The 23315-nt window shown below is 41.7% G+C and overlaps 1 protein-coding gene and 2 long non-coding RNA genes across 3 annotated transcripts; 1 reads left to right on the top strand and 2 right to left on the bottom strand.

Annotated features, from left to right (window-relative positions):
- Window positions 1-2509: 2509 nt before the first annotated feature.
- On the bottom strand, window positions 2510-6095 carry LOC129822109 (uncharacterized). Its single transcript, XR_008754449.1, has 3 exons — window positions 5993-6095; window positions 5117-5346; window positions 2510-4936 (listed from the first exon to the last, which is right to left on the bottom strand). It is a non-coding gene; the product is annotated as an uncharacterized LOC129822109 (long non-coding RNA).
- A 1383-nt stretch (window positions 6096-7478) lies between these two features.
- Window positions 7479-10871, top strand: LOC129822111 (uncharacterized). Its single transcript, XR_008754452.1, has 2 exons — window positions 7479-7892; window positions 9043-10871. It is a non-coding gene; the product is annotated as an uncharacterized LOC129822111 (long non-coding RNA).
- Window positions 10872-10885: 14 nt separating this feature from the next.
- LOC129822102 (POU domain class 2-associating factor 2-like) lies at window positions 10886-16608 on the bottom strand. Its single transcript, XM_055880055.1, has 3 exons — window positions 16558-16608; window positions 12945-13240; window positions 10886-12144 (listed from the first exon to the last, which is right to left on the bottom strand). The coding sequence occupies exons 1-3, from the start codon at window positions 16562-16564 to the stop codon at window positions 11746-11748; spliced, it is 702 nt and encodes a 233-aa protein (XP_055736030.1). The 5' UTR covers window positions 16565-16608; the 3' UTR covers window positions 10886-11745.
- Window positions 16609-23315: the final 6707 nt, after the last annotated feature.

The following is a 23315-nucleotide window of genomic DNA, read 5'->3' as shown; positions in this document are numbered from 1 at the left end:
CCAGCACCGGTCCGAAGTGTGTCCTCTCCGGCCACAGTAGGTGCAGGAAGAGCCACCTCCTCCGGTCCCCCTAGATGCAGCTCCTCCCAACTCCATTGGAGTTGGAGCGGGAGAGCTGGGAGGTGGAATGGACAGGACCCCCTCTGAACGCCCGCGGGCAGCTAGCAGGTTATCCAGTCGAATCGACATGTCGATCAGTTCATCTAGAGATAGTGTGGTGTCCCGACAAGCTAGCTCCCGACGGACGTCCTCCCGAAGGCTACAACGGTAATGATCTATTAAGGCCCTGTCATTCCACCCCGCTCCAGCAGCCAAAGTCCGGAACTCTAAAGCGAACTCCTGGGCGCTCCTCGTCTCCTGTCTCAGGTGGAACAGACGCTCACCCGCCGCTCGGCCCTCTGGTGGGTGGTCGAACACAGCCCGAAACCGACGGGTGAACTCTGCATAATGGTCCCGAGCAGAGTCTGGGCTGTTCCATACCGCGTTGGCCCAGTCCAGGGCTCTCCCCGATAAACAGGAGACAAGGAGGCTTACCCTCTCTTCCTCCGAGGGAGTCGGACGCACGGTAGCCAGGTATAGCTCAAGCTGGAGCAAAAACCCCTGGCAACCAGCCGCTGCTCCATCGTACTCCTTCGGTGGGGTGAGACGCAAAGAGCTGGTCCCAGCCGATGACCCTGTGGGAGTGGGTTGTGTCGTCTGCAGGGGAGCTGTAGGGGGCGTCGGGAGACCACTCCTCTCCCATCGTTCCATCCTCTCCATCATCATGTCCATCGCTGATCCGATACGCTGAAGTACAGCTGTATGATGCTGGACACGCTCCTCCATAGTTGGGAGAGGGGTGGTCGTGGCTCCTGCTGACTCCATAGGTGGTGCGGGCTTCTGTCAGAGCTTCTAGGAGTGTTGGGTGGAATGAAGTCAAACGCAGAGAGCACAGTTAAGGTACGTGGATTTATTTTCCAATACACGGGAAGTCCTGCCCTAACACATACGGGCACATCAGAAAAGTCCAAATAACACCAGACTAAACTGTTCCGAGGAAACTAATAAAATCCACTACAAGAATCCTACACCAACGTAACAGTAAGTAAGCCCGCACAACAGCCAGCGGGCTACCTAACCTTATATATCCTACCCAACCAACCTAAACTAAAACAGGTGCACCCAATCAGCCCAAATTAACAGAAACCAAAACGAAAGAAACGATGGCAGCTAGTAGGCCGGTGACGACGACCGCCGAGCCCCGCCCGAACAGGAAGAGGCACCATCCTCGGCGGGATTCGTGACAGGATGTGTAAAAAGGGAGCTGTAAGAAGGAGGCATGGTTGCAATATAATAAACAATAAATGTTAATCAGGTGCATAACACAGCATAACTGATTATATAAAATGGAGGGTGGTTCCTTATCCCTAAGAGCTCAATATCCCCAATATCATTCTAATGCATGGAGTTCCTCCAGCCCATAGAGACCTAACTAAATAGAAAAGACTGAGAGACCAGACAGACTCATTTCTAAGTATGATTAAGGTAAGGAATTTAATAAGTAGATTTGTAATTTGAGTGAACTATCCCTTTTATGTTAATGGGACCACTTTCAGTTGTTTATGAATGATTTGTGAAGCATTCATAGGCCAAATAAAGGGTTATGAAAGGGGAACACTCACTTCAGGGCTTGAGACAATTAGATGAGCTGAATGTGATAGGCAATGAGGTTGGGGTTCTATATTAGTGACGATGCCTGCTTTGTTTTTGAAAAGCTACACAGTGTTCTTGTTGAGATACCTTTTCATACAATTAATATCCTTTGTTTTTACCCCAAACCCTACCTTGCCTCCACTCCCACCAATGGTAGAACCCAAAACAGTACCAAACCACCTTGTCACATTTGTCAATCAAGTTATAAGACAACTAATTTAGCCCTTGAGCACCACAGCTAACTTTTCCAATTGGCTGCAATAGAAACCCAGGAACCTATGAGCTGCCAGTAAGAGTTTTACATATCAAATGGGGCCCAGGGTTCAAATAGTATGTCTTTTAATTCATATACTGTACTTTGAGTGTTTGATTGAGCCTGCCTGGAGTGTGAGATGGGCGGCACATTTGTAATTTTGGGACTATTCCATTGGTTCAATTGTGCCAAGCAAGCTCAATCAAGCACATCTAACTTATCTGAAAAAATAAACAAATACTATTTGAACCCAGGTCTGCAGAGGAAAGCAGCGATGAAATCCAGGCCCAACATTTAACAGTAGCTCATAATGTAGGCCCTATAGATTTCTTTAATTTCATATGTGCAACATCAACAGCAGCATACCACCCTGCATACCACTGCTGGCTTGTTTCTGAAGCTAAGCAGGGTTGGTCCTGGTCAGTCCCTGGATGGGAGACCAGATGCTGCTGGAAGTGGTGTTGGAGGGCCAGTAGGAGGCACTCTTTCCTCTGGTCTAATAAAATATCCCAATGCCCCAGGGCAGTGATTGGGGACACTGCTCTGTGTAGGGTGCTGTCTTTCGGATGGGACGTTAAACGGGTGTCCTGACTCTCTGAGGTCATTAAAGATCCCATGGCACTTATCGTAAGAGTAGGGGTGTTAACCCCGGTGTCCTGGCTAAATTCCCAATCTGGCCCTCAAACCATCATGGTCACCTAATAATCCCCAGTTTACAATTGGCTCATTCATCCCCCTCCTCTCCCCTGTAACTATTCCCCAGGTCGTTGCTGCAAATGAGAATGTGTTCTCATTACCAGGTCAACTTACCTGGTAAAATAAATTTAAAAAAAACTAGAGGTCAAGAGAAAGGACCATACTTGAAGGCCCCTCTTTCAACTATTGTACTCTCCTTGTGTGCTGTGTATGCAATTGCATCCTTCTTTGCCTTCAGTCTAGTACCTCATAGGTTCTTCTGCGGATCTTCTGATGACACCGACAAACACTAGCGTTACCTGCAGCCCTTGGCTTCCTCTCTTCCAGAATCCTCATTATTAATTCCATTCTGATGAATGACAGCACACCCAGACATGCTTCAGCTCAGATTGTATAAAAAGAGAAAAAGGTGCTCTACTGAGGATTTAGAAATCCAAAAAGAAACATCTTACCGCAGGACCCTTCACAAGATCACTATCCCAGAGAACTGGTTGGTTCATGAGTTGGACATCATAAGAGGTCAAGGATCACAGCAGGTATGTGCTGCATTATGCTTGCAGCCTGCACACATGAGAAGGTTATCATTTTGGATGTGGGTTTATGCTACAATAATCATAGCTGCTGCTGCTGCACCAACATAATGTTTATAATAGAAGACAGGAGAGTGACAGTAAACTACGTGGGTAAAAATAGTCATAGTTATAAGCAGCTGTAACAAATTTACATGAATACATTCTGATTTGCGCGCGCATTTGGCAGGCACTGGATTATGCTTTTCATTACACAAAACTCGTGCGCGATTATCAAACCCCCTTTGACCTGGTGTGTGTCATAAAAACATGAAATCATTATCCAAGTAGTTATCTTTTATTGGTGCGTATTTTTGGTGATATGTAACAATATGACAATTTTGGACAGGCAGGCCTACTTCTATAACCCCACTTTATCTCGGCCTCGGAGGAGACTTGGATCCCGACGCAGAAGATGGTGTCCACGGAGGTTAGAGTGGAGACAGGCGTCTCTTGAGTTGGATGTGACCTGATGCGACGTGCACTTGCGTCTGCCTCCATGGAAGATCATTTTTCCACATCAAGAGCGGTCAATGTTAACCTTATTGTTTTGTGTTTCTTCTTTTGTCAGTGGGTTTTAAGATTATTTTTGTAATGACAAGCACTATAAAAATAATTCTAGATCATTATCGTTTGTCTATTGTCATTTATCTTGGTTTATTAGACATTTTTATTTGTGTCTTAGCAGTAAATATGATTAAATAACTTGAAAATGATTGATCTATTTAAGTTAAGGTTTCTAACTAAGCTTCGGTGTGCATCTATACAGGGAAACTAAATAGTGAGTTGAAGGGGATGGTGCTGCTAATTTCCTTTGGGTAGGCTTTTCAATTAATTTACTAAATGAATGCATCCATAAGAAAGAATATGCTGAAAAAATATGCTGTCTTGTAAAAAAGTAGGATGACATCATTAGATTTGTATATATATATAAACTGGGTGGTTCAAGGCCTGAATGCTGATTGGCTGACAGCCGTGGTATATCAGACCCTATACCACGGGTATGACAAAACATGTATTTGTACTGCTCTAATTACGTTGGTAACCAGTTCATAATAGCATGAAGGCATCTAGGGCGTTTATGGTATATGGCCAATATCCAGGCACTCCGCGTTGCATCGAGGATAGAACAGCCCTTTGCCGTGGTATGTTGACCATAAACCACACCCCCTCGTGCCTTATTGCTTAAATATCAAAGTCAATAACTAAGAAGATAGCACTAAGGCCACACATATCCAACATTTATCCAAACTCAGGAATTCTAAAACCATTATTCCAATCATATCAAAAACTCGGACCGCAAACACTCTGAAATGCAAAGCAGGCCTACATCTCAAAACAAGTGCCACAAGTGTCAACGTTTGACTTCGAGTTACAGACATTGTTTTGACTGTACATTATACTCTATTTACACAGACAACAAAGACCGAATAAATATTCAAATGTAGCACAACTCTGAATTTGACAAATCACGCCTGAAGTAGCTGTCCTCCGCAGGCGAGGCGTATACATAGTCTGATGTGCCATAAGGTGCGTATTCTGGAGTGGAGACGCTCTCCTGGAGGTTGCAGTTCTGGTAGTGGTAGTGCTCTGGAACAAACCCAGAACTCAAGTCCAGCCTCGTCGGAGAGTTGTAACACGACGAAGAGTAAGACTCCTGTGGCGAATAACTATTGTAATCGACCGGACTTGGCATATTCAGGGAACCTGATGGTGAGCGGGGAGCCTGAAAAACAAGCCAGCGGAGATGTGCATTACTATTCTAGTACAGTATAACGAAACCATTTCCTACTACAAGCCAAATCTCTGAATGAACAAACAGCCTGAGCTTTGTCAAATATTTCATATGACGGGTGCGTAATTGCAAAGACAGGAGATTGCGCAACAGAATTTGAATAAAGCATACCATGCCATGGCCGTAATAGCCCATATTCGGGGAGTGATTTTCCTGGCGCCAAAGTTTTGTTGAGGTAGCGGGATGCAGAATACCACTGCAGTAGGTCTCGTTGGGGATCATCATGCTTATCAATTGTTGATTCTCGAAGCTGTCCATCTGGACGTTGCTCTCTGGAATGGGCCGCGGCTGAAAGATGCAGTTGGAATTCATCTCTTCAGGGAAATAATCAAAGTAATGGTCTATAGGAATGAACGAGAAGGATCAGTAAGAGGGTGCATATATAAATACATGCAGGGAGACATGTAAATAAGTGAAGACTCCAGAAGTGATGTCACAGCACCACCAGCCAACAGCTAAAAAACACATTTGAATGCAAGTTTATAAAAAGGTCCCAGTACACTGCACTTTAGGAATGTGGGTCAGTGTCAATTGTATACAAAGATATATGTTCCAACTATTCTGCTGTGGTCGTTGATTCTCCATGTAAGTGTTAATCTAGATATTTTACCTGACGTGCAATTCAGACTCTCCGAATATATTTTATAATAGGCTTATGTGATGGATTTTACAGCTATTTTGCATGTATGATGCATAATGCATTGCCTTCTGTCTTTTGGATTAAAGCTTGTTTATATGATTATGGTTTACTGCAACGCCCCCACTGGACATTTAAAATTACATTTACTGTTCTTTACTGTAGGCTACATTTATTTTCGTTAGCAGGTTTGGATACAGTCAAGATAATATTTTTTTTTACTATAGAACATTGATTCTGGACCTTCCATGGTGATGCTTTTGTCGTACAACGATTTTGTGATTAAGATAATGTCAGACAATGGAACGCTGTATTGAAATTTTGACTTATTTGGACATTTTTGAACTTACCTGACAAGGAGGAGGAGACGCACACATCCTGACTCACCAAGCTCTGGGATTTCTATTAATTTAGGAAAATAAATAAGAAAGAGAGAGAGAGAGAGAGAGAGAGAGAGAGAGAGAGAGAGAGAGAGAGAGAGAGAGAGAGAGAAAACATAAGTCCCCATTCATTTGCAGCAGTTCGATTTTTGGGCTGGTTATTTTTCATCCCATTGAAAGCTACTTGTTACCTTCAAATAACAAGTAGGCTACCACCCACTGTATAGCACAATAATGGCATTTGTGTGTGTGTGTGTGTGTGTGTGTGTGTGTGTGTGTGTGAGAGAGAGAGAGAGAGAGATATTTCACTTGCTTTGGCAATGTAAACATATGTTTCCAATGCCAATAAAGCCCTTAAATTGAACATTTAGAGGGAGAGAGTGAGCGAGAGAGAGAGCAAGATAGTGAGACAGAAAGAAAGAGAAAGAGAGAGAGAGAGAGAGAGAGAGAGAGAGAGAGAGAGAGAGAGAGAGAGAGAGAGAGAGAGAGAGAGAGAGAGAGAGAGAGACAGAGACAGAGACAGAGAGAGAGAGAAATAGATCCAATAACTACTAGCCTACAGTATGTGTGATCACTTAAGGGAGTGGCTCCAATAATCCGCGTCATTTTTGCCATATGTTCAGCATTATTGTTCTGATTATAATATTGCCAATTGCCATATGGACATAAGAAGATCTTTTCTGATTTTTGAATCTGAATTTGCTGTTAAATATCACATAAAGCTGAAACAGTCCCTACATTAAAAAAAATGTCCCACTGTTACTGCTGAGCGATCATTGATAGGCTACTAGCGAGGAAACCTGGTGGTCAATCATTAATGAGACATGCAACTTCGTGTCTGGGGTAAGGTTGGTGGCTGTTGCGGCAATTGAGGAAGTTATTGGAATGGGGATTTCATGGAGAGAGCAGCACCTCCAATTATACTGAGACTGTGTGTGTGTGTGTGGGGGGGGGGGGGGGGGGTAATTACCATTCTAACCGTTTTAGTTGATGTCTGGAGAGCTCGTTTCTGTTGCAGCAACTGTTTAACCGTTGTCTTCACCCGCACGCCCTGGTACACCTTTGGCTTATCTGTCAAAGGAGAAAAACATGGTGTCGATGTTTACTGTAAACAAACTTGAATGGGCCTAACCCTGCCACTTTCGAGCACTTTCACTACCTGCTGCATACTTCCACTGACTGCTGCATACTTTCACTGACTGCTGCATACTTTCACGCAACAATTTAATTAGGACTACTTGGAAAACATTGGAATATTATTAAAAACACATTTCAATGTTACTATAAGATTGTTTTGATCAGGGTGTTTAACGCAATGTTTTACATCTAGACTTATTTGTGAATTTCAAACGAATTATGCAATAAAGTATGAAAAAACGGCTGTCCTTATGCATCGCTCAAATGTTGCCGAATTTATTGTACCAAAGTTGCCCATGCGAAAGCCAGAAGTGTCCCAATATTGTCCTACATAGGTCTATATCCTCTGTAGCCTGCCTCTGCCAGAACCTCGCACGACAGACAGGGTTTCGAATTTCACAGTCCCTACAGTGGGCTTGCCTTCACACTCATTTCAAGCACAAAGGAAAGCTGTGCAAAAATGATAATGTAAATGTAACTTTTCGATTTTATTTAGGTAATATGTTTCTTTTTATTCTATACATAAGCCTAAAAGACAGGCTAAGCGATCCATGAAAGGGGGCTGATAGCGTTATATTCCGTGAAAGTAGGGAAGTAAACTTAGGCTACAGGTAAAGCGGGCAAACAACAGCCTAGTGAGAGTCAATAACAAAGACCCAAAGGACTCCACAAATCCGCTGAAAATAAGGTGAAAATGGAAGACTTCGCTTGAGAAATTCGTCCGATTATAAAAGTAAGTTACATTTACGCTCCGCACTTAGCCAACATATCATTGGTAGACCATGGGGTAACAGTATGAGCTTTAGCCTACCCGACAATAAAATACAAGTAGTTTGGGTTTTGATGATCATTCCGGTTAGCCTATCGAACCCCCACACCTGACAATTACGCAGTAAAACCATTTCGTTTTCTGTCAAATTCATCCATTGAAGCAGGACTGTATTTGAAATGAAATGGAATACTACTTTACGCTATCAAAACATAGCCTACTGTAAATGATCGGGTTATTGAACTAGGCAGATAGGTTAGAGCCGTTGCCTATACCCACTCTAAACACCTGTTCAATGTTTTAGTGCAGTAGCCTAGCTTTTTGATTTTTATGCTAAAATGAATGGTACTCATATATGTACACCTTCGATTGTATGTCATGGCTTCACTTCTAACTATAAGGGGGTATAACGTTCTACTCCAATGACTAAAGTCATTACAGAAACGACGCCACACAATGGTAGAACTCATTAAGGCAGTCAGAGACTGTCTCAGGAGTGGAAAGTTGGCGGTAAAGGTGATTCGATAATAGCAGCTGCCGGCAGAATCTAAAGAGGTGTGCTTGGCTGTCAAACCCAACCTTTTAAATATTCATATACTGAAATGTCAGATCATGATTTGTCTTAAATGTGCCAAATAGTAAAGCTTCCCAAAAGACACATCCCACTGATTACTGCTTAAAATTACCATTTGTAAATTTACATATTAAAGTGTGATTAGAATGACTACAATTACAGTTGAATCGACAAGAATAATGCAAATAAAATCGCGTTTGAGTTAAGTTATCCTTACGCCCTAACGTGGACGAAGTGGCCAAAAATAGTGATGTTTAAGAAATAAGCAAAATAGTATTTTAAAAACGTTGTTCAATTAAATTGCAAACTATTGCAATAGAAAATAGCATACATCATGCAGGTAATAGGCATTAATCCACATGAGGCCATTGTTGAAGATTAGTTTACATTACTCTTTAGTTAAAACACGAGTTACATACTTTATCTCTAAGGTTTTCATCAGAACCTCGCAGTTCCCATAGAAGTGAAACAGCATGTTGTGCAATGTCAATTATTTCCAATCGTTTTGTTCTAACATTTCTATTTCTTTCTTTCTTTCAGGAGGAACGTAAAAAAGAACCATGATCCGATGAAAAAAGAATGACAAACTTACCAGACATGTTGTAAAATGTAAGAAGGAGTCCTGGAAGAAAAGCAGTTATGAGATTCCACAATGTCCTTTTCTGGCTCAGTTATATGGGCTATAACGAAATATTCATAAAAGTCACACAAATTCTCAACACACAAGTCTTAAAACTGTCTCAGAGCATACAATAATATCCTAATATAGCTAGGGATATATTAGTTTGTGAAATTTTCTTTCCATGCCTACTTTTTAAAACCCCTAGAACTCAATGATTTGACAATGATTTGATTGCGCGTTACTTTCAATTTGAATATTCAAAGGCTACTCAAAAATACAGATTTTTCAGTATAAATCAATACATATGCACTTAAAATAACATTTCATTTAATAGAATTTAATAATATTTTATACCCAAACCAAAAAGAAATTGACATTTTAAGCATTTTATCCATCTTTTGCCAATCTGCCCATCAGTCCCTCTTCATAATGAGGCACTACAGGAAAGTAACGGTTAGATGTTCTATGTAAACATGACCAACAATTAAACATCGCAGATCATGTCTATTTCAGGATGGATGAGCACATCAACACGTTATGGCTATACATTTTTAGTCTTATTTTAAACAATAAACTATCAAATGTCTAGGTTGTGGGCGTGGCATATGGTAGCACCCATTTCTGCCATCACTGACTCCATTGCTCCCTCAGCAATTGCATGCTCCCCATCACTGGAACTCACATCACCCACGTCTTACCAATTGTATTATAGTTGTTTTAGCATTATTTAGTCTTTATATTATATAATTAATGTAACTAGACTCAACGTTTCAGCCATTCACATGTCAAACCTGATTTGACATCCCAGGGCTAGGCTACTATATACGAATCGAGAAAACTATTTACAAATGAATTACAATGCAAAAATTCCGTTTACAAACGTCTGACATATTTTCAATTCAATGACAAGACTCCCCGATTAGTCTACTTGTGTAGCGGAGACCTACTTAGATGTGGGCAAAGTAATTTCAATTGATAGACTTATTTGAATAGGGTTACTGTCCATACCTGTTTAAATTTATAAGAGTTTACAACTTAATACATATATGAGAAAACAACACATTGCTTTAGAGAAAACCATTTCCTATAAATGTTCTTCCATTGCCATTGTGAGCCTACATTACATCTGAATAACAATTTACAAACATATCAAACAACGAACTCGAGCTTATACCTAGTTTTAATTAAAATAGCTTAGATTTCAGTTTTGGGGTATCGATCTATCATTATCCTCACTCATATATTGAGGAAATGCACACACTATCTGCCCAATACAATCTATGACCTTTCCTGATTTGTACTGGTAGGGGCCTATACAATGATCCCTATTATGTAGGCCTAAATCCCATCATCTCCACTGGGTACTTCTATTGACAAACTTCTCACCTTCCATAAAGTTATCCTAACTACCAAGAATATTATGCTAGTGCTCTTATAGAATATCTAACGTTTGGCTTTTTTATTGATTTATTGCTGCAGTTGCAATTCCCCCCCCCCATGAATTACGCTGATATCGTAAGAGAAGTTGTAACATGAAACAACCGCGCCATCTAGTGTGGGATATACGTCAGTAGGTTCTCCCTCAGTCTTAATTCGATGTAGTGGTGACAGAACAAAATATAACTCAACGGAAAAGTAATGTTTTTTTCATGTGTCATTTTAGCAAAAAAAATGTTTCATTTTGATGCATTTATTGCAGTGTCTTTTATTATAATGGATTTATAATAAAGAATTCTACTGCCCTATACATTATCTATGTTTTTTATTTCTTGAAATGAAACGCCAAACAAAGGAAGCATTGATTAATCAGGGAAACTGGGAGTATGGTAAATCACTTGCACCCATTGACCAATTCAGATCACTGCATTGTCTTTGAAAGTAAAATATTCAGGTGTAGATTCCCATTCACTTCTTGAAGTATTCTGTAGATGGGCATCTCTGATTGTCTTTCATTATATTCAAGACTTTTCATTGAGTTGTCACCTCTGCCTATTACTACTAAAGAATGTTTTGCAACAAAATCCTAAAAGATGCGAAAGATTTAAAAAACATACATATTCATTACCAAAGCGTCATTGAGTAAAGGCTAACATGAAGCAGATACAGTTTGACAAACTCTGACTTGGTTATTAAAGCAGACAACAAGATGATATTAAGTAAAGAAGAACGTTAAAGTAAAACAACCTTTAGCAAAAATAAAGATCGTTGTCACATGTTCATCGTAATTGTCGCCATGGCAGTATATAAATAAAAATGATGTTTTTGTAATATAATGACGGTATAGAAACACATCTACTTCAAACATTTGAACACAGGCAAAGTCATTCTAGGTCTAACCACTGAATCGTAAATGTCAATTCAATGTCTATTCCATGTTGGCTTAAGGTCATTTCATTGAAATGCCGTGTAAACAACGTTGATGCAACCAGTGGGCGCCCAGCTCTTACTGTATGTCACCAGGGGACTTAGGAGGGTCAAATAAGTAAAAGTTTCACTTTGTACTTCTATAAAGCGATAAGCAAAGTCTACAAAAAGTCAAATATTTGGATCAAAAGGAGCTGAATCGCTTGCATCAGCATTGTTTAGTTTTTCTGTGAAGGACAGGTTGTTTCCAAATTGACTTAATAAGTCCTCCGAATCTCATATGGTGACCAAGAGCTTCCGACATCTTCTTTCACCCACGAGTGCGTGTCACTATGTGTGGTGAGGGTACTGTCAGAGTCCTCATTAGCTAGAGGGGCCATCTTGGAGGCTAGGTCATTGGAGACAGTCATATAGGAAGGACATGTGAAAGTGGAGGCAGCAGGGTAAGAGGTGTGATAGTGTACTTCTTCCAGAGGGTGAAGGGCATAGGGCTGCGCCGATGCCATGGAGGAGCTACGGGTGGAGCAGCGGTACTGTGCGGGGCTCCCAGGAGGGTCGGGGCTGGGCAGGGAGACTGGAACAGAGGTCAGGCCGTCTGCACACAAGCCCTCTCCCTGGGTCACTGGGTCTGCCACTGACTGCTCCCATGAATCTCTCTGCAGGAGAAACAGACAGAGGAAATGATAGAGATGTGTTAGAGAGGATGGAAAAATGTGTATTTTTTGTTGGTTTTGCAGATTGCGGAATGCCCTAAAATGTATGTGTAAAGGAGTTGGGTTGGAACCACGCTCATGTGATGATTGGCTCCCGAGTGGCGCAGCGGTCTAAGGCACTGCATCTCAGTGCTAGAGGCATTACTACAGGCACCCTGGTTTGAATCCAGGCTGTATCACAACCAGCCATGATTGGGAGTCCCATAGGCGGCGCACAATTGGCCCAGCGTCGTTTGGGTTTGGCCGGTGTAGGATGTCATTGTAAAGAAGAATTTGTTCTTGACTGACTGGCCTAGTTAAATAAAGGTTAAACATCAAATAAAAGTAACCTTGCTGAAGACGTGTTGGCTCCCTGAGCTAATGTCTAGGCTTTATCTCAGTGGGCTAACAAAGCCTTGTGTAGCTCACAGATCTGGGTTCGAACCACAATCACTAACAGGAAAACACTTTTACTTGTGGAATTTGATTGATTTTTTCCTTCATGCTTGTGTGAAATATGTGCTTATTTGGATGTACCTACCTGCTCCAGCCTTCAGCGCTATTTACATGCTTTGCACCATCTCACATCACATAAAACACAAATCCACATAGGGACCGTTTCCTGCATTTAGCCTAGCCTTGAACTCACTTCTTAGTCCAGGACTAGAATTGAAACCATATTTAAGAAACTGGCCCATAATGTGAAGCCATATCTCAACAGTCCCATTCTATTACCAACACTAACCACTGACAGAGTGCCTTACCAGGAGGAAGTGGGGGGACTCTCCGGAGAAAGATGGTAGCAGACCGGACAGGGCGGAGCTGGGGAAGATGGAGCTCCCTCCGGTGGTGAAGGCTGAACTGCGGTAGTCTCCGAACGTTTCCTGGTAGTAGCTGTCTTTGAAGGAGGAGTATCCCGACATGGCCGATGAATCACAACCCAGAGGCTTGCCCCCAAGGGATGAGGAGTAGACATCGGCTGAAAACTGCTTGGGGGAGAAGTCCGAGTCAGAGATGAAGGGTCGCCTCATGCTGTAGTAGCCAGGGATCATGTGAGACCCTGTTGTAAAGGGAACCAGGTAGAAAACAATAGTAGCAAGTGGTTCTGTGTGGCTCGGTTGGTAGAGCATGGAGCAACGTCAGGATCGTGGGGTGCGATTTTGGCTGGTGCCAGCCAAAATGCATGCACACACTACTGTAAGTTGCTTTGGATAAAAGTGTCCGCTAAATGGAAAAATATATATACACTACCAGTGACATTTTTTAGAACACCTACTCATTCAAGGGTTTTTCTTTATTTTTACTATTTTTTATATTGTAGAATAATAGTGAAGACATCAAAACTATGAAATAACACATATACAGGGGGGCAAAAAAGTATTTAGTCAGCCACCAATTGTGCAAGTTCTCCCACTTAAAAAGATGAGAGAGGCCTGTAGTTGTCATCATAGGTACACTTCAACTATGACAGACAAAATTAGAAAAATAAATCCAGAAAATCACATTGTAGGATTTTTAATGAATTTATTTGCAAATTATGGTGGAAAATAAGTATTTGGTCACCTACAAACAAGCATGATTTCTGGCTCTCACAGACCTGCAACTTCTTCTTTAAGAGGCTCCTCTGTCCTCCACTCGTTACCTGTATTAATGGCACCTGTTTGAACTTGTTATCAGTATAAAAGACACCTGTCCACAACCTCAAACAGTCACACTCCAAACTCCACTATGGCCAAGACCAAAGAGCTGTCAAAGGACACCAGAAACAAAATTGTAGACCTGCACCAGGCTGGGAAGACTGAATCTGCAATAGGTAAGCAGCTCGGTTTGAAGAAATCAACTGTGGGAGCAATTATTAGGAAATGGAAGACATACAAGACCACTGATAATCTCCCTCGATCTGGGGCTCCACGCAAGATCTCTTGCAGGTCTGTGAGAGCCAGAAATCTTGCTTATTTGTAGGTGACCAAATACTTATTTTCCACCATAATTTGCAAATAAATTCATTAGAAATCCTACAATGTGATTTTCTGGATTTTTTTTCTCATTTTGTCTGTCATAGTTGAAGTGTACCTATGATGACAATTACAGGCCTCTCTCATCTTTTTAAGTGGGAGAACTTGCACAATTGGTGGCTGACTAAATACTTTCTTGCCCCACTGTAACACACATTCTTCAAATAGCCACCCTTTCCCTTTGACAGCTTTGCACACTCTTGGCATTCTCTCAACCAGATTCAACTGGAATGCTTTTCCAATAGTCTTGAAGGAGTTTCCACATATGCTGAGCACCTGTTGGCTGCTTTTCCTTCATTCTGCGGTTCGACTCATACCAAACCATCTCAATTTGGTTGAGGTCGGGGGATTGTGGAGGCAAGGTTTTCTGATGCAGCACTCCATCCCTCTCCTTCTTGGTCAAATAACCCTTACACAGCCTGGAGGTGTGTTGGGTCATTGTCCTGTTGAAAAACAGATGATAGTCCCACTAAGCGCAAACCAGATGGGATGGCGTATCGCTGCAGAATGCTGCAGTAGCCATGCTGGTTAAGTGTGCCTTGAATTATAAATAAATCACAGACAGTGTCACCAGCAAAGCACCTCCACACCATAACACCCCCTTCTCCATGCTTTACGGTGGGAAATACACATGCGAAGATCATCCGTACACCCACACTCACAAAGACACGGCAGCTGGAACCAAAAATCTCAAATTTGGACTCCAGACCAAGGACAAATTTCCACTGGTCTAATGCCCATTGCTTGTGTTTCTTGGCCCAAGCAAGTCTCTTCTTATTATTGGTGTCCTTTGGTAATGGTTTCTTTGCAGCAATTCAATCATGAAGGCCTGATTCACACATTCTCCACTGAACAGTTGATGTTGAGATGTGTCTGTTACTTGAACTCTGTGAAGCATTTATTTGGGCTGCAATTTCGGTTGGTTGGTAGGTTGGTAACTCTAATGAACTTATCCTCTGCAGCAGAGGTAACTCTGGGTCTTCCATTCCTGTGGTGGTCCTCATGAGAGCCAGTTTCATCGCACTTGATGGTTTTTGCGACTGCACTTGAAGAAATGTTTAAAGTTCTTAAAATGTTCCGTATTGACTGACCTTCATCTCTTAAAGTAATGATGGACTGTTGTTTCTCTTTGCTTATTGGAGCTGTCCTTGCCATAATATGGACTTGTTCTTTTACCAAATAGGGCTATCTTCTGTATACCCCCCTACCTTGTCACAAGACAACTGATTGACTCAAACGCATTAAGAAGGAAATAAATTCCACAAATTAACATGGCACACCTGTTAATTGAAATGCATTCAGGTGACTGGTTGAGAGAATGCCAAGAGTGTGCAAAGCTGTCATCAATGGAAAGGGTGGCTATTTGAAGAATCTCAAATATAAAATATATTTTGATTTGTTTAACACTTTTTTGGTTACTAGTATTCCATATGTGTTAATTCATCGTTTTGATTTCTTCACTATTATAGTGAAAATAAATAAATAAAAACCCTTGAATGAGTTGGTGTTCTAAAACTTTTGACCGTTAGTGTATATGAATGGATTGTACACTTTACTTACAGCCTGCAGGCAAAGGGATACCTACTCAGTTGCTCAACTGAATGCATTCAATGGAAATGTGTCTTCTGCATTTATCCCAACCCCTCAGTATCAGAGAGGTGCTAGGGGCTGCCTTAATTAAAATGTTCAGACCCGAGGGAAGAGTTGTGGGGGTTAACTGCCTTGCTCAAGGGCAGAACATCCGATGTTTTCACCTTGCAAGGTCGGGGATTAGAACAAGCAACCTTTCAGTTATTGTCCCAACGCTCTAACCGCTAGGCGACCTGCTGTCCCATCTAGCAGGTCCCGTCTAGGCGACCCTCCGCCCCATCTAGGCGACCCGCCGCCCAGGTACAATGCATTATGGTGTTTTTAATCATTGTAAGATTTATCCTAAATATATATGACGCCCTTATATTGTGATTTTATAATCTCATAAAATCCTGACTAAATAACAACAATTTTGAGTCAGTAAAACATGTCCTACATAGAGAGACATAACATATTATAAATCTTATGAAGGGTCATAAATGCTTAGAACTAATAAGTAATAAAGCCTTATACCTGCAGGAAAACATTTCTAGTGGGCAGTAGCTATCAGAACAAAGCATACAGTATAAGTGTGGAGTACACATTCAAAGCTCTGGTGGTTATGTGAACATTTTGTGCCTTGAGTTTTATTCCACTTTTTCAGAACTTTGCTAGTGGATGTGACATTTGAAAGTTTGTCTATAATACTGTACTTCCCTTACCTCAAACACTATTAGCAGAGTTGAGTGGGACTCATCAATAATTACATAATTTACCCAGAGATTTTTCTCACCTGGCATTTGGACAAATGACGATTGACTGGATGTTCCTCCCTACAAATGAAAGAACAGACACACATTAAAGCCTGGATCCATGGCATTATAAAAACAGGTCTGATTCTGGTAACACATAACATGCCACCACACACGCGCTGAGGAAGGCACAAGCCGATATATAAAGAAAATTCAAACAAAGCTTCAAGAAATGTTACTCACATCCAAGTGAGGGTAACACTTTATTTGGATAGTTCATCTGTAGATGCACTACAGACTACCTACACTTAGGAAAAAATGTGCTAAGTAGATCCATATATACGGTTCTTTGGTTTGTCATCGTAGACGTAGGGGAACCCTATGTATGGGTATGCTGACTACAGGAATGTCCACCAGAGCTGTTGCCAGAAAATATTATGTTAATTTCTCTACCATAAGCCGCCTCCAACGTCATTTTAGAGAATTTGGAAGTATGTCCAACCGTCCTCACAACCGCAGACCACATGTATGGCATCTTGTGGGCGAGCTGTTTGCTGATGTCAACGGTGTGAACAGAGTGCCCAATGGGGTTATGGTATTGGCAGGCATAAGCTATGGACAGTGAATACAATTGAATTGTATCGATGGCAATTAGAATACACAGAGATACCATGATGAGATCATTGTCATGCCATTCATCCGCCACCATCACCTCATGTTTCAGAATGATAATGCACAGCCCCAGGTCGCAGGGATCTGTACACAATTCCTGGAATCTGAAAATGTCCCAGTTCTTCCATGTCCTGCATACTCACAACACATGTCACCCATTGAGCATGTTTGGGATGCTCTGGATAGACATGTACGAAGCGTGTTCGAGCCAATATCCAGCAACTTCACACAGCCATTGAAGAGGAGTGGGACGACATTCCACAGGCCACAGTCAACAGCCTGATCAACTCTATGCAAAGGAGATGTATCACGCTGCATGAGGCAAATGGTGGTCACACCAGATCGTGATTTTTTTTATCCATGCCCCTACTTTTTTCTTAAGGGTATCTGTGACCAACAGATTGATATCTGTATTCCCAGTCATGTGAAATCCATAGATTAGGGCCTAATTTATTTATTTCAATTTACTGATTTCCTTATATGAACTGTAACTCAGTCAAATCAGTGCTTAATTTGTGCTGGATCCTGCCGGAAGAGGATCCGGCACCTCTCATTTTTAGACTGTTTTGTTCTGGGACCTATTTGGCCAGATCCGGCACCTCTCATGGAACTTTTTGCAATGTAAAAATTTGAATAAAAGCTCCATTGAGTTGATTCTTTGTAAGTTATCCCACCTGGGCCGGCCCAGGTTTATGGTTTAGGCAACATTGTAACCTGTTTGAGACCAACGTGTGACCGTGGCTTTATGAGAAGCAAGCCTGTGTCTCTCACAGAACTGGAACAAGATTTACTTTCTATGATCTCTCTCCCTCTCTCTGCTCTGATAGACATGAATGAGCCTGCTACTCTCATCTCTCCAGCGTTGCACTTCATAATTTATTTCCTTATAGAATCATAGCCGTGTGAAGGGTTCTGGAGGATCCCCAGATATATTGAAATACATTTGCCAAAGTTACTGCTGTCTGTTCAGAAATAAGTGAAATACTTCAGAATAGCCTACTACACCATGAGAAAGAATATAACTTAGCCACAGAGAATCAACAGCTACTTAAAAAAAAAAATCCTAGCTGTGGAGTGTAGCCCAATAACAAGGCAAAGCCTACAGTCGGGAACGCGCAGCAAATCTGTTATTGAACAAACAGCGTGCAGACAAAACAGGGCTTTCGCAATACTTAAAATACAATTGCTGGAAAACACAGGTTGGAAAGAAAATGGCCCCTGCTGAAAAGAGAATTCTCTAATCTGTCTACTGTTTGCTACCAAAATATTTGTTCAACTTCCTAATAGGCCTATTGTTTTACAAAGTAAAACAAGAGAGAGGCTTTTGGCACGAGCGCATTGGCCATCACCAGCGTGTGAGCTGCAGCATCATTGGGTGACACTGTAATCTCCTCATAATTTCCTCATATTGTAGTCTACAATATGTGTCTTCACACACCTAGGCCTAGGCTATTGATGGATTCAAGACAAGTTCGTTTTTATTGATCTCAGATTCTCAGTTTGTCAGTGTCAAAGTGGTGCTTTCATGACAACTGGGAACTCGAAAAAACAAGTTCGAATCATCACTTCAGGGATCTTCAAGTCGGAATGTCAGTGCTCTAAAAAGAGGCCTGAGTTCCTAACTTGGAATTCCCGAGTTGGATGACCCTTCAAAACTAATTTTCCCAGTCAGCGTTTTTCCCGACTTCCCAGACTTTTTTTGAACACACTGAAGTTGGAAGTCTGAGATTTCCCAGTTCTGTGCTCCCATGCATTTAAAAAAATATGCCAAAGTCTTGCGTGAAATCCGTTTATATGTTTGCAACTTCTGTTAGTGCGTCTACTCTACTGCTCTATGCCACTATGCAAATGCATTTATATGCATGCAATGCTTAGGGCAGAGCGAGGTAAGTTGTCACACGGGGAAGTTGTCAAAATGTTCATACCTCCAACACTAGAGGCGCTATCTCAAAAATCAAATAGCTACTTTGTGTGACTACATGTTCTATGGTCAACTTCCTGTTCACATGTGGTCAAGGTCACTCTAATCTGAGGTGAGCACAAGTTTCTTATTTTTCCACTTAAAACATTTTTTGGCACTTTACATGTTATGCAATAAAACTGTTAGGTATGAATGTTCAAAATGATATTTTTGCACTGAGTAGAGGAGACAATAACGTGTCTTTTGATACTTTAGCTGCAGTCCTATGTTGAGCTAACCTTGAGATTTAGCCAACATGTCAGTTTGGGGCAAGTTGTCTAAATGATGTTGGTGCAAGTCTTCACATCTGACAACTTGCCCCAGTATACATAGACACATGGAACATGCTCAAAAAACATTGTGATACTGTGTAATCAGCTCTGATAATAGTATTAAATGTTACTGTAAATTGATTATTATACATGTATAGTTTAAAGCAGCAGACATATCCCTGGACTACACAAGACAGGCTCTGGTGTGTGTGTGTGTGTCTACTAACATACTACATGCCTACTGTATGAGACAGTATATCAATACACACACACACACACTACTTCATACAGTGTCATGAATTTAGGATAGCAGACAGGGAGGTGGGCATAATAAGCCTGTAATGAATATGTAATTGCAATGAGGAAATGTGTTTTTGAGAGAAAGAAAGAAAGAAAGATGGTTAGAAATTATAAAAGAAAGACAGAGAATGGCAGCACACTAACTGGCATAATGTTAAAGGCAGTGAGGCAGGTGAAGTTGCAGAACAAATCAATCATGAGTACAGCAAAGGATTTTGACATAAATTACCGTACTCTGACTCGGTATTGTGAAAAGGTTTCCAGAGAAGAAGTTGAAATTCAGACAGCCATGCCAACAAGAGTGGTTGGCTATACAAAGCCACGGCAGGTAATTTTCTCCTGATTTGGAGATGCAGCTTGTTCAGTATATTACTAGATCAGCTGACATTTGTTTTGGTATATCGCCAAGTGAGGTCAGAAGACTTGCCTACCAGTTTGCTGTGGCACACCAGCTGAAGTTCGCGCCAATGTGGGCAGAAAAAGAAAAGGCCAGCTCGGAGTGGTTTACAGGCTTCTTAACTTCTACTTCATCAGTAAAAAAGCTGACTAGCATAGCCTAGCATAGCGTCACAAGTAAATACTAGCATCTAAATATCATTAAATCACAAGTCCAAGACACCAGATGAAAGATACACATCTTGTGAATCCAGCCATCATTTCTGATTTTTAAAATGTTTTACAGGGAAGACACAATATGTAAATCTATTAGCTAACCACGATAGCAAAAGACACAACTTTTTTTTCCCACAATTTTTTTCCTGCATAGGTAGCTATCACAATTTCGACCAAATGAAGATATAAATAGCCATTAACCAAGAAACATCTTCATCAGATGACAGTCTGATAACATATTTATTGTATAGCATATGTTTTGTTAGAAAAATGTGCATATTTCAGGTATAAATCATAGTTTACCATTGCAGCCACCATCACAACTCTCACCAAAGCAACTAGAATAACTACAGAGACTATTGTGTATTACCTAAATACTCATCATAAAACATTTCTGAAAAATACACAGCGTACAGCAAATGAAAGACAAAGATCTTGTGAATCCAGACAATATTTCAGATTTTTTAAGTGTTTTACAGCGAAAACACAATATAGCATTATATTAGCTTACTACAATAGCCAACCACACAACAGCATTGATTCAGGCCAACAATAGCGATAACGAATAAACCAGCAAAAGATATTAATTTTATCACTAACCTTCTCAAACTTCGTCAGATGACAGTCCTATAACATCATATTACACAATATATAGAGAGTTTGTTCGAAAATGTTCCCATCAGAATGTTGGGCAAGTTGTCCTTTTTCCAAAATAATCGTTGCTCGGTTGTAGATTGTGGCCTTCAACGTTGGAATTAGCAGTAAACATTTGCCATGTGGCAAGGACGTGTCCAACTCACTATAACGCAGCACTAATAAATATCCAAAAATCGCAATATACTGATATAACTCGGTTTAAAATAACAACATTATGATGTCTTTAACACCTATATCGAATAAAAACAGAGCCAGATATATCTAAGGGCTATAACGGGAGCTTTCTAGAACGACATCCAGAGGTCCTTTTTGCGTCATGGCGAAGAGAAGAAAGGAAGGACCCCACGTTGCCAGCCCATTTATAAGCTCTCAGATCAGCCTAGCAACACCATTTCAATGCTCACTATTCGCTGACATCGAGGGGAAGGCGTATGCAGTGCATCTCAACCAATAGAAGACAGGCAAATTAATAAAGGGACCTCAGAACAGCCTGCAGATTTCAGCATTCTCACATCCTCATAGGAAAATTGCTCCAACTCCAGTTCTGTTTTACTCACAGATATAATTCAAACGGTTTTAGAAACTAGAGTGTTTTCTATCCAATAGTAATAATAATATGCATATTGTATGAGCAAGAATTGAGTACGAGGCAGTTTAATTTGGGAACGAAATTATTACAAAGTGCCAACAGCACCCCCTATTGAGAAAAGGTTTAAAAGAGGTACCCAACGCTGTCGCTGAGAAAGCCAGAGGCAACTAGCCTTGCCAGGGCAAGTATCTTCAACAGAGAAAATGTTAATTATTTCTTTGACAATGTAGCAGAAGTGCTACAGAGATATCAATTTGGACCAGGAGACACATGGAATGTAGATGAAACCAGGGTGACCACTGTACATAAACCTGAGAAAGTGGGGGGCAGACGTGGATTCAAACAAGTAGGGTCACTGACCTCCGCTGAAAGGGGAACCCTTGTCACGCTGGCTTGTGCTGTCTCAGCCACAGGGAATAGTAGACCTCCATATTTTATATTCCCCCATGTCAACTTCCGCAATCAATACCTGCCAGGCCCCAGCACCATTCCAGCCCTGCCTAGCATGAGCTAAGACACAGACCTGCTCAGTTCTTATGCTAGCACCAGCTCACCCTTGTACATCAATGCCATTGCTGACAGTGGACTACCAACTCCAGAGGACAACCGGCCATATCAAAAAGCTGGACCCCAAAAACCCAGCTTGCAATGAAGAAAACGGCGCAAAACAGCATCCATAGCCGCATCCTCAGAGCATGCGCAGACCAGCTGGCTGGTGTGTTTACGGACAAATTCAAACGATCCTTATCCCAGTCTGCTGTTCCCACATGCTTCAAGAGTGCCACCATTGTTCATTTTCCAAAGAAAGCAAAGGTAACTGAGCTAAATGACTGTCACCCAGTAGCTCTCACTTCTGTCATCATGAAGTGCTTTGAGAGACTAGTCAAGGACCATATCACCTCCACCCTACCTGACATCCTAGACCCACTCCATTTTGCTTACAGCCCCAATAGGTCCACAGACGACGCAATCGCAATCACACTGCATACTGCCCTAACCCATCTGGACAAGAGGAATACCTATGTAAGAATGCTGTTCATCGACTACAGCTCAGCCTTTAACACCATAGTACCCTCCAAACTCATCATTAAGCTCAAGACCAAGCGTCTCGACCCCGCCCTGTGTAACTGGGTCCTGGACTTCCTGACGGACCGCCCCCAGGTGGTGAGGGTAGGAAACAACATATCCACCCCGCTGATCCTCAACACTGTGGACCCACAAGGGTGCGTTCTCAGCCCTCTCCTGTACTCCCTGTTCACCCATGACTGCGTGGCCATGCACGCCTCCAACTCAATCATCAAGTTTGCAGACGACACTACAGTGGTAGGCTTGATTACCAACAACGACGAGACGGCCTACAGGGAGGAGGTGAGGGCCCTCGGAGTGTGGTGTCAGGAAAATAACCTCAGACTCAATGTCAACAAAACAAAGGAGATGATCGTGGACTTCAGGAAACAGCAGAGGGAGCAGCCCCCTATCCACATCGACGGGACAGTAGTGGAGAAGGTGGAAAGTTTTAAGTTCCTCGGTGTACACATCACGTACAAACTGAAATGGTTCACCCACACAGACAGCGTGGTGAAGAAGGCGCAGCAGTGCCTCTTCAACCTCAGGAGGCTGAAGAAATTCGGCTTGTCACCAAAAACACTCACAAACTTTTACAGATGCACAATCGAGAGCATCCTGTCGGGCTGTATCACCGTCTGGTAAAGCAACTGCTCCGCTCACAACCGTAAG

The sequence above is a fragment of the Salvelinus fontinalis genome, chromosome 24 (genome assembly GCF_029448725.1).
Source record: "Salvelinus fontinalis isolate EN_2023a chromosome 24, ASM2944872v1, whole genome shotgun sequence".
NCBI classification, from domain to species: Eukaryota; Metazoa; Chordata; class Actinopteri; order Salmoniformes; family Salmonidae; genus Salvelinus; species Salvelinus fontinalis.
The sequence above is the reverse complement of the archived record's forward strand: the minus strand, read 5'-3'. Positions and strand labels throughout refer to the sequence as shown.

Bases quoted from the DNA above. Each gene is read 5' to 3' on its own strand.
- LOC129822102 (XM_055880055.1), bottom strand. The intron at 12,145-12,944 runs GTAAGGCACTCT...TTTCTCCTGCAG, and splicing joins AGTCCCCCCACTTCCTCCTG to AGAGATTCATGGGAGCAGTC.